Raw genomic sequence first — 12,735 nt, forward strand, 5'->3', positions numbered from 1 at the left:
GCCACAACATTATGACCACAGACTGGTGAAGTGAATAACACTGATCATATTGGTACTGTGTGGTGTTTTACTGGAAAACCTTGGATTTTAACATCCATGTTGATGAGGCTTAGACACCAAAATATATGTTGTCTCAGAACAAGCACACTCCTTCATGCAAATAGTAATCCCCAGTGGTAATGGCCTACCCCAGCAGGAAAACGCACCCCACCACATCGTAAAAACATCAAACAATCAGGGCAATTGTCATTGGGGAACATGATAATCGCCCAAGCTGTTGAAAATTCCTAGACCCCATTCTGATTAAGCATGAACAGGATGCAGTTGAACAACTTCGATTCCCACAAGCCCCACAGTGCAACCCAGAGTACCCAATGGATCCACTGCAGCCGTCCTGGTGCCAGACCCCATAGACACCCTGAGAGGTCCATTTATTTAACCAGGTAAAAGACCCATTGAGATCAAGACCTCTTTCACAAGGATGACCTGGCCAAGAGGCAGCAGCAAACGTCAAAGTAAACAAAACAGACAGATAACAATAATAATAAGCACTAAAATATTAAATACAAGTAATTAGATACATAAAATACAGGAGTCATTTTTACAATAATAATTTAAGAACACAGGCACCGTTCAAAGGACTTATGTTGTCGCTACTTTAAAATAGAGTGGAAAGCCTCCAATGAAACAAATTTTGACAACTTCAATTTGGATTGGAGGGCATTCCAAGCAGAGGGAGCAGAGTAACTGAAAACTTTTTTACCCATTTCAGTTCGAACACGATGAACAGGGAGATGTAAAATGTCATAAGACATCCATGACCAGTGGTTGAGAGCATTTTTGACCACATCAGGGGGACCAACACAATACTAGGCAGGCGGTCATGATGTTATGTCTAATTATATTCTTATATCTCAATTTTTATCTGTTACTTGTCATTACTGTTGTGATGGTTAAATGTTTAAATGCTGAAATATTTGCCTCTCAAAAGGCTTTGGAAATCCTTATTTCATACAACAAAATCTTTGTCATGTGAAGAATACCTTTAATAAAGAGAAAAGTATAATTGAATTCGTGCTTATTTAAAAGTATAAAATAACCAACATCTCTTTGTTTCCCGTGCACAAAAAAAGAATAAATCACAATAAAAATTAAATGAACAAACAAGGGAACAGTTTTAATTAAGAATTGTGAAACCGCTCAAACATGAAATAAAATGCAGAATTAAAAGTAAACTGTGCATGTGAGAAGTCACTTTAAAGGGTAAAATTATCCAAAAGGAGTCTTCTCTGACTACGCAAGGAATTTTTAAGCACACAATAAGTCAGAAATATAAGAAGTTTAGTCACTTACAGATCTGCTGCTGCATGAGCATCCAAATGCAGGAGTCCCACGTTCAGAGCTGCAGGATGAATTCTGCTCTCTAATGAACCAAAAGAGGTTGAAGAGGAGGAGGAGGAGCAAGGCTTGGATCCAGCCAGACTCCTCATCTTCCTCCTTTATCAAATTCTGCAGGAAGGTAGATAAAGTCTACAGTCATTCTTCAATGTTTCACAAGTGTGAATGTGATATAAGCAGCCATAAAGTCACAAAACAAAAGCAATCAATAAAATTCACAGCAAATGTGTGCAAAAAGTCGACGATATACAACATAGTGTGAAAAAGGGTCAGGAGAAGTTACAGTTGTTGATGCAGATATTTTAAAACCACACTGTAAAAAAAGGCTTTTGACAGTTATCTATAATTTACTGTTATTTTACAGATTTTAAATTGTGGATGTTAAATTACAGGTAATCAAGTAAAAAAAAAAACAGGAAAAAATAATTTACATAACAGCTGGAAAAAAAACACCTGTAAATACGTACAACAAAAATCTTTTTTTTCCATAAATGATAATTCGTCCTCTATATTTGACTGTAAAATTACACAGTTTCACTTGATTTCAATGAGGAAAATATTGTTATTTGACAGATATTTGCCAATATTTGAAAGAAAAATCATGATATTGTAATTTTCACATCAGAAATTAAGATAAGATAGCTTCATTGTCATTATACAAAGTGTACAATGAAACTCCAGATGATTTTCTCTCTTTTAAACAGACAAGACAATTATGTTAAGAAAATAACATGGGAATTTAAAAAAAATCACTCAATAGCAGAGTAAAAGAAGTAAATATTAATCTTTGCAAAAAACGTGACAGCACTTAAAAGAACAGAATAGTGCAAATGTGATACAGTGGCAGACAGCGCAAACAGACTATACAAAGCTGTTCCCTGTGCTTGAGGATGAGTGAAGTCATTGGTGTCTTGGTGGCCTCCCTCACCAGTTTTTCTTCTTGGTTACTCAATTTCTGAGGATGATTTGCTCTTGACAGATTTGTGTGCCTGTTATGTGCTTGGGGCACATAATTTTGTTGCCATTTATTTTTTGTCTAGTTTTTCTTTAAATAAATATCCTTTTTTTCTGTTTGGAACATTTCTTCCCTGCTATTTTTGTGTTAAGTAATTCAGTAGTTTTTTTTATTTTGATTAGCGCGGCTGCCCTTTAAGAGACCGTCTAAAGCTGTGCACTGGATAGTGCACTCTCTCCCTACGCACTGCAGCTGCTCGGAGCACGTCACACAGTGTGCTCGTCGCCCTGATGATCTGGCCGCATGGCTCTGGCCACGCCATGTTAGCCGGTTAGCCTTTTGTTTGCCTTCTTCACCTTATTTCGTTTGCCCAGGGGTGACCAGTAGTCCTGTTTTCGTATTTCTTTTGATGGGTTTAGCTTTGGGGTTTTTCTTAGTTTGGACGTGGAAACCGCTCCTACGACTGCGAAGCAGTTGGCAGGGGACCACGTTCTTTTGTTAAATTTGGCTGGCGCTCCTGGGCCATCTTTCGTTTGTTACTTTGGGTTTTTTCCTGATTTTGGGGCATGGGCGATAAGAGATCTTTGTTTTCTGTTCTTGACAATAAAATGCATAATATTTACTAACGAAAACCATCTCTTAACAGAACAAAGAAGCAAAAGAAGCAGTTTAAAACTTTAACAATAAAGTTATTGTTTGATCCCTTATCTGGTCTCCTGTGTCCCTTCATTAAATATGTTGGACTCTTTTATGGGTCGTAACAGTGCCATATTCTTACCATTTACTTTTTTTATGATTAAAAATTTTTATTTTCACATTTTACAAAGAAACATACAGAGGCAGAATGAAGGCAAACATGCATCAGTAAATACTGAGACCAGCCTTACAACATGCCCTCATACAGACTCACATATACTTACACATACACCGAAGTATTCCCGTACACAAAATGCATTCCATATCTGCAAGAAGACAAAACAAAAAATTCAAAACAGGCAAAAAACAAAACACCTCATTACCCTGGTGCACACTATCCAAAATTATGCCACATCACTATATTAGTCAATAAACCATTAACTTCATCTTGACCTAATGACAAAACACTGTTGTCCTCTGTTGATATAAGCATGGTATCTTTTCACTTACACATATAAAGATTCACCTTACTGAGTAACCTAAAATGATAGATTCTCCAGAGCAGCAAGTGTTCCTAATTGGATGAACCACATAACAGCTGTGGGAGCAGAAGGGGCCTTCCAGTTTATAACAGTAAGGTTCCTACCTAACATAAGTGCGGTTTGAATTCATTAAGCATGTGAAGGGGTTAAATTCTAAGATGCTCCTGGATCTCCTAGTATCAACAAGTCTGGAGTAAGAGAGATGTTTTGACCCATAATTTTACTGATATTATCATGAACTGTTAGCCAGAATGCCTTAACCTGTGGACAACTCCACAGCACGTGCAACACAGAACCATTGTTTTCACCTCCAACAACCTGTATTATCCCTCAGCCCTACTCTGTGCAACCTGGATAGGGTCCAGTAGACTCTATTCAATATCTGAATTAGAGAAGTCTTGGTTTGAGTTCTCGCTACAAAATCTTGGAGTTGCTCAGAATTGCACTCCAAGCCTCCTCAGTGAGACTGACATTGAGGTCTGTCTCTCATGTCTGTCTGAGAGGTGACATTTTCTCATTAACACGAACAAGCAACAGTATGGAGTAGTTAACAGAGGCTGCGTGACCCTTTTTGGAAATAGTTATTATTCGATGCCAGATATCTGCCTTAGGGGGAGACGTGGAAGTAGAACCAAACATCTCTGTCAGCAGATGCCTCAGTTGTAGGTATCTCCAGAACTTGTACATTTTGATATCCAGGTGGAAACACAGTACGTCAGCAGACTCTCTTTGATATCCTGTTTGATATCAAACTGCCGTTTTAGATTATCAAATTCTTTCCATTTCTTAATAATGGATTTAACTGGACTCCAAGAGATATTCAGGGACTTTTTCTTGCATCCACTCCCTGACTTATGCTCAACAATAATATTTTCACAGAGTTGCTTGGAGTGTTCTTTTGTCTTCATGATGTAGGTATAGCCAGGAGTATTGACTTTTCAGATGCACAAGTGTCTTTATAGTCACTGAGACACATTCATTGCAATCACATGATCTAGATTTCACGATGGAACTTCTACCACTAACTGGTTGCACCCGAGTTGAATTAAGTGATTCACTTTAGAAAAGGTAAATACTTATGCAATCACTTTCACAATTCTTGTGGGAAAAGCCAAATCCAACTATATATATATATATATATATATATATATATATATATATATATATATATATATATATATAAAACCCTTTGTTTTGCCATACTTGCCACACCTAAAATTCTGCTGATGGAAGAGGCCTCAAAAGTGAGTAAAATGTAGACAAAAAATGTATTTAAGTGTAGGCAATATGGATACAGACAGATATTAACACTTACAGGAATTTTCTGGTGCCAAAATACTACCCTGGTTTAAAAGATTTGCAGCTTAAACACAAGTTTTTTAAGCAATAACTCAAAAGTAAGTTTTAAAGAAAAGTTTTTCCACATTATTTAAAAGGATTTTTAAAATAAAAATGGCGAAAACATTTAGTAAATAAAGTTGCTCCAATATGTTTTTGTAGTTTATGTATTAGCTTTGGATAAATCAATTAATTGGTAACTGACTTTTTTGTTAAGCTGTAGTTGTACATTTATGCACCTGAAACTGAGTAGATTTGTCAAAAGGAATTTCATGATTCTTAACCTCTAGTTTGCTAAACTGAAGATTTGGAAGGAGAAGTATGACTAGCATTCGCTATGGGCAGCAGAACAACATATTCCGTCAACTATATCAGCAGCTGTAGAAATACACTCTGTACACAAGTCCACCTTTGGTCAGATCAGAAATGAGAATATTCACTGATTCAGTACTGTCTGAAATTGTCTGAGCTTGTTTAGTAGGTAGCTTAGGGGATACTGAACTGTAGACATCAAGGTGGGGGAAAATATAGCAAATAAAACCAATTTAATTAAGTTATTTCAAATTAGAATTACTTTTTTAATAATTAACATAGAAATTTGAGTTGAAACTGCACACAGTACTCATCTGATGCAATATCATCATGTCAACACAGCACATCAAAACCATTTTTGCAACTTAGAAAGTCCAGCTAAATCAGTAAATTGAATTTTTCTTTACTGGCAACTATGTATTAAATTGGGTTGCAGTTTTAAAAGTGTGAGCAAAGAATGTGACAAGTAAAGGGGAACTAAACTTTCAGATCTTCAAACTTGTCGTGTAATGATGTAAACTCATTGAACACAAAAATATTCTGAAGAAGTATTAAAAAATTAACTGTTAACGCTGCTGTTCAGCTACAAAGTCTGAAAACAGATGTTTCCACTCTGCTTGTTCACACATTTGGCAGGAAGGGAAAGGAAAGAAGGAAAAAAAGTGCATGGCAGATTGAAGAGTGGGCTTACTGCTGGAAGGAGTTAGTTCACCCCAAGAGACTCATTGTAAGGGGTTTCTGGTGATTTCTGTAGAAAGGAGGAGTGTAGAAAGGAGGAGTGTATATCAGCAACAGCCAAAATCCTCACTGATAGGAAAGGGACAAAGAGGGCGGCCAAGACTTCCAAGGAAATTCAGAAGAAAACGGTCTACCAAAACTGACTCATCACTGAACATGAAATCAAAGAAAACATGGAAGAGTCAAACTACAGGGTTCAGATGTGCACTGAAGTTCAGAGCTGATTTCCCACAAATCAGTCTAAAATCTGTCATGAAACAAATTAAACAAATTAAACCAGTGCAAATCAGACCAAAGTCAGTCAGAAAGAATATCCAAAAACTAAGTCCAAAACCAGTCTCAAATCAACCCCAAAACCAATCTAAAATCAAATCAAAAATCAAGTCAAAAAACATTTCAAAGCCAGTTCAAACAGACCAAAACCACTGGGATGCACCAAATGATGCATCGATGCATCGTCTGAGCACGACACGTCATCAAAAGCGGAAGTGAGTGCAACAGCAATCACCGTCCGACTGGAGGGCGGAACACGGACGGACATCTGCGCTGCATCGTGCTTATATTATGTACGCACGATGCAGCGCGGACATCTGTGATCTATCGTAAACACGGATGTCAGCGTTTACTATACAGCTAAACGCGGACATCGGCGCTGCATCGTGCATACATAATATAAACACGATGCCGCGCAGACGTCCGTCCTTGTTCCGCGCTCCAGTCGGATGGTGATTTCTATTGCATTGCGCACTCACTTCCGCTTTTGATGACGTGTCATGCTCAGACGATGCATCATTTAGTGCATCCCTAAAAACCAGTGAAAAATTAAATCCAAAACCAGTCTAAATTTGAGCCAATTCCAACTTCAGTTTAAAATCGAGCTCAAAACCAGTATAAAACTTAGTCCAAAACCAGTCTAACACCAGCCCAAAACCAGCAAAAGAAATCAAAACTTATACAAAACTAATATAAAACTAGTTTAAAAGTAGTCTCAAACCTGTCTAAAAATCAATCTACAAGAAGTCCCACAATCAGTCTCACACAAATATAAAATCAAGTTCAAAATCAGTCTAAAGCCAGCCTGACATCAAGCCCAGGATGACTGAACTTGCTTTAACAGCTCACAGTTTAGTCTTTCACCACAATTGCACCAAACACGAGTCAATTGTAAGGTTTCATTTCCCAAGAATAGATTAATGTACAAAACGTGTGAAGTTTCTGCCCAAATTTCTTATGGTCAGTGAAGCACACAGTGGATTTTTCTGGTTGACAGATATCACACACACCCAGTGGTCAAGATAAACATGTTGACAAGAGTGCTGCAAGGGTTCCCACTCTTTCCCTGAAATTATTTTCCAGGACATTTTCAGCCAGTACAGACACACGCTATCACGTCATACACTAATACATAGACCCTCCAGAAAAACGCGGGCAAAAATCCTTGATTCCGCGGGCTGAAATCCTTGATTATGCGAATAAATATGCGGGGTTTTTATGCCATTTTATGCGGGGAAATTGCAGAAAGTTGCAAAGTATGCGAATAGTTGTGAAATATGCAAAAAGATGTGAAATATGTAAGAATTGGGAAAAAAAGGTGATTCTTCTCCTACATCCTGTTACTAGGACACACACACCCCTTACTGAGGTTAAAACACTTTCCTATTCATTTTTTAAGAAATTGTAATTGGGGTTTAACCACACACACGCATACACACCCCGGTGCGCTCCTTCACTCACACACACACACACACACACACACATGTTTGTACTTCTATCTTAGTGAGGACATCCATAGGCGTAATGCATTTCCTAGAGCCTTACCCTAACCTTAACCATCACAACTGATTGCCTAACCCTAATCCTTACCCTAACCCTAACCAAACCTCAATTCATACCTGTTCTCTAAAAACAAGTCTTCACCCTCAAACATGGCTGTTTCAAAGTGAGGGCCGGCCAAAATGTCCTCACTTTGTAAAAATGTCCTCACTTTGATAGTTAAATGCAGAAAATGGTACTCACCATGTAGCAAGTACAAGAACACACACACACACACACACACACACACACACACACACACACACACACACACACACACACACACACACACACACACACACACACACACACACACACGAGAAGTCGTGGAGAAGTGCAGCGAACTGATAACGTCAGGCCGGGCGTCACATAAAAACTCACAACTCCATCTATATTGGTTATAGTTTTCTCATTTTATGCAGGAATTGTGAAATCAAGCGGGACCCGCATATTTCTCTTTTTTTTCGTGGAAATGTGAGATTCTAGCGGGAATTATGTGCTGTTTTGCGGGGATTATGCGGCCTTTTGGGAAATAATTGACCCCCGCATAATCAGCGGCATTTTGGTGATTAATGCGGGAATTCATGCGATCGCATAATCGTGTTTTTCTGGAGGGTCTATAATACATTCCCGTCCTCCTCATTCTTTGGAAGTGTTCTTTATGACAGTTTTAACTTGCATTTACCCAGATTGTTTCTACATTTATTACTCAGACATTTGATGTGCAGTCTATGGCTACAATTTATCTATGAAAAATAATTTGGACAAATGTATCAGAGAATAATGCAAACACACCCACAGTGTGTTTGCTGAGATAATCCATCCCACCTCACAGGTGTGCCATATCAAGATGTTGATTAGACACCATGATTAGTGCACAGGTGTGCCTTAGACTGCCCAAAAAATACGGACATTTCTAAGTGACCTCAAACGTTTGAACGGTAGTGTATATTTTTAAAACTAATAACCATAAATACAAATCCAAAAATCAAGAATGAAGAAGTGTCAAAATTATGAAGAAGTGTGAAAATATAGAAAATCTAACATTTTAAGGAAACAGCAAATTCTATGAATTAATGAAAGTGACGTGTTTCCTCAAAAATGTGAGGTAGAATATTTAAAAATAGATAAAGAGTCAAACTGTAAAGAAACCAACTCGCATTATGTTGTAGAAGTCTGTCCGATAGGACAAATCTTATCATTTGTAAAAGTAACGTACTGATTAAGCAGTATCACCTCTATCTCTCCACATAACTCTGCCTCTGTCCAGTATAAATACTGATGATGAAGACTAACAGGCGATATGATGTTACATTGGAAAGCTATTAGTGCTGATCATTTAAACTAAAACGACTGTGTAAACTGTGAACAGTTTAAAATAAAAAATATTTTCATTTTATGATGCTCTGGAGGTTCACACCCTCAGACAGTCTGACCTGGATCCAGTCAGTTGGCTGCAGATTTAATGAAGTTAAAGTAGTTATAAGCGTGCTTTGGCAGCTCTCAGCTGATTATTGGGACTGTGTTCACAGCGGTCAGTCTACAGCTTGTTCCCATCAAAAAAACATGTCTGTTCAACACTTAATGAAGAAGACATGTTAAAAACTACTGTCCAGACCACCGTAAGACTTTTAAAAATGATTAAATCTCAACCAGAGAAAAGACTGAACAGAGCTGGTGACTTACCTGCCTCTTGAACGCCTCATGTTTCTGCCCTTCAATGCTGAACTCCAGATCTGTGGTGTTGGAGAAGTTGGCACAGGCAGGTTTGTCATTTAAACCCTCGACATCTTTAAACCCTTAAATGGCCGTTTTCAGTACAAATCCAGGACAAACTCTGCAAAATAATGAAACAGAAAGTGAAACACACAGCCAGAATCATTATTTTGTTTTGCAATTTCAACAATTTTTGATTTTTTAAGAAAGAGGTCAGCTAGAAAAAAGACATGAATTTTGATGCTAAATTTGAACCACAATGGCAAAGTAACAGGTAGGACAGGCTAATGTAGCATGCTAGCACTAACTACAAAATTTCATGTAAATATGAGGTCATATTCTCAGCTAATGTTAGCTGCCAGTGCTAAAATGAGTTCTTCAGCCACAATAGCACATAAACCCACCACCTTAAACACCTATGCTATGTTATATATATATATATATATATATATATATATATATGTATTTAAATGGAATTAATACTGTATTGTGTAATAACATCAACAATGACCGCTTATAGCATAAGTTACCTGTACTGGCGAGAGCAGCTAAGTAATATTTACAACGGTCTGTTAGCATGTTGCATAGGTGAGCCACAGTTGTTAATACAGCTAAACAATGTCAGTTAACAATAAATTTTGTAATTAATATAATTACCCGTTAGCATGTGGTGTAAGTTAGACACACTGGCTAACACAGCTAAATATTGTCAATAAATTATATGTTTTGTACTGCCGTTAACAGTCTATTAGCATGTAGCATAAGTTAGCCGCACTAACTAGCTTGCTCATCACAAAAACAAAGGTAGCAATTAACATAAACACTGGCTAACACGGCCACATAATATAGATAACATAGATAACATAATTCGTATAAAGCAGCCTGTTAGCCTGTAGCATCAGGTAGTCACACGAGCAGATGCAGAAAATATCTTCAGTTTCAAACGTTGCTTCTACCACACCACTCTGCATTTAAAATACATTGACTTCTTAATTTATATTGTCTCACCACTGAAACTACAAATAAAAGACAAAATAACATTTCTAACATATTTCTACTAATTGTGACCCTGCCTTTAATTCGGTATACATCCAATACAATACACAGACCATTTAGACATTGTTATTTAGTACCACTGCGAGTTAAACATTTCGACTGGTGACACAAATCTCAAATATTTACCTCCAACAGCATCCGTATTTCATGTCTTTGGCTGAAAATAAAATCATTTTACAACAGTTTTACGGAGATAAAAACACATCGAAAGAAGACAAAAGCTCCACCTGAAAGGTAATTAATAGATGAGAGAACAGGTGTGCTGGGTACTGTTGTGTAGGATGCCCAGAACCAAGTCTGCAAGGCTCCAAACACAAACATATTGATTGGAAAATCATTTAAGGATCAATATATAAAGTGACACTGGCACAGATATTTTCCTCTACTCAGACCTGAGGAAAACTTTGACCTGTAAGATGTCATTATTCCCTGAAACTAAAGCAGTACACTAAATACTTTTATTTAAATGTACTCTCTTTACTACGCCTATACTCCACTGTGTTTTAACATCTTACCCGTCATTTAATATTAGGCAATAATTAGTAATAAGTTAATATTGAGGGCAGACGTCCTGCTCCATAATAAGTATTGGTGTTGTTACTTTGACTTAAATAAATTGCTTAAACCTGTAATAACCCGCAGAGCAACTGAAAACTTGACTTATTTCTTATGCTCGGAGCAATTTAAGGTTTTTTTCAAAGCAATTTGGTCTTATTTTTTTCAGCTGTTCTTGCATTGGATGATTTACTGGCTCTAACTTTAAAACGACTAATTTTAGCAATGTATAATGCCCATCTTTGTTTTGTTTTGTCACTGTGTTGTTTTGTATATTCACATCTTGAAGCACCTGAACGCCTGTGGCGGACTGTTCCCTGATTGGCGGCGTTTTGGTGCCACCTGGTGGCGGAACCATGGCACTGCAGGGGACTTGTTTTTTTGTTTTTTTTAATCTCCTGTAAACGACGATTTGGTCTGAACTGATGCTGTCTCCATGCTGAACACTGCCACCTTTAGTTTCTATTTTTTATGTACAAGTAAAGTGTCCTTGATTAACCTTGAAGGCATTTGTGCAGTAATTTTGTCTGTGCTCGTTTTGTCTCATTTTGTTAATAATATACCTATTTTATGTCTCATTTGTGATAATTTGTGTTGACTATTTGCACTAATTTTTATGCCAATTTGTGTTGAGTTTGTTTCTTTATGAGTGGATTATGTGTTCACTATCAATTTTAGGTCATTTTCTGTCTGTTTTCATGTTCATTTTGGTTCTATTTTTTATTCTGTCTATTTGTGTTTAATTTTGCAGCCGTTTGTGTTGGTTTCTGGTCGTTTTTAATATCTTTAGCTTTTTGCAGTGTTTTTGTTTACTTGTAATAATTTCTCATTTTTAGGTCATGTTGTGTCAATCTGCATGCTGCTCTTTAATAAAACTCTGAATCAAACCTCTGATTTATCTAGGAACAAAATTTATTTCCAAAAATCTGCAGTCAGTCACCTTGTAAAGAGTATGTTGTTTTAGAGTTTTGGCCAGCACAGAATAATACTGGTTGGTCGAAGGAAAGAGATGAAAATAAGACATGTGTGACACTGACAGATGATGTTTTTTATCTGAAATATACATTTTAATTGAAAACTAGTACAAAGAAAAAGAGAATATTGGTAGCTGCATCAGTGAGTGACACCTGCATATCAGTGTTTCCTGCTTCTGTTGAAGAAAATAGCACCTAAACTCTAAAAAGCTCCTGGAGGAGGCGCTCGGCCAGTAACGGGTGGATTAAGTCTGACAGGAAGCTCCAGAGAAAGTTCCTCACAGAGCTGTAACAGAACATACAGAAAGCAGCTCCTGGTGACGTTTAGCTCCAACAGTTTCCCTTGTGTGCTGAGGGTGGCGGTTGAAATGTCGCACAGTGAGTGAAGGGTTGGTGTTTTTCCTTGAACAAGAACTTGCTGTTAAAGGTTCCTGGTTCAGGTTCCCTCCTCCTCTTCACTGGCTCCTCACACACAGGTTCTCACACTCCTTCTGCGTCGTGAAGCGGTTCTCGTTGCCGCCGCAGCCGCCGTACCAGAAACGAGAACACTTGCCCTGTTTGCTGTCGTAGAACCACATCAGGACGTAATTCTGGCAGTCGCCGGCGTCCATCGTGAGCAGACAGACATCTGACGGAGACGACAGGAGACACATCATCGAGTTTGAGTAAAGAATCTTTAATTCACTCCCACATAAAGCCTGAT

At 37.7% G+C, this 12,735-nt stretch overlaps 1 protein-coding gene across 4 annotated transcripts in view; it reads right to left on the minus strand.

Annotated features, from left to right (window-relative positions):
- The window catches only part of LOC110960716 (collagen alpha-6(VI) chain-like), a 153,731-nt gene that overhangs the window by 76,572 nt on the left and 64,424 nt on the right, over nt 1–12,735 (minus strand). The window contains exon 41 of one of the 4 annotated variants that reach the window (XM_051956904.1): nt 11,950–12,660. The exons of the other annotated variants lie outside the window; for them this stretch is intronic. Coding sequence (XP_051812864.1) covers nt 12,488–12,660 — 173 coding nt within the window. The 3' untranslated portion in view covers nt 11,950–12,487. Of the gene's footprint in view, nt 1–11,949; nt 12,661–12,735 lie in introns of those variants that run through there. 4 annotated transcript variants of the gene reach the window in all.

This window comes from Acanthochromis polyacanthus, chromosome 12 (genome assembly GCF_021347895.1).
Source record: "Acanthochromis polyacanthus isolate Apoly-LR-REF ecotype Palm Island chromosome 12, KAUST_Apoly_ChrSc, whole genome shotgun sequence".
Lineage (NCBI taxonomy): Eukaryota > Metazoa > Chordata > Actinopteri > Pomacentridae > Acanthochromis > Acanthochromis polyacanthus.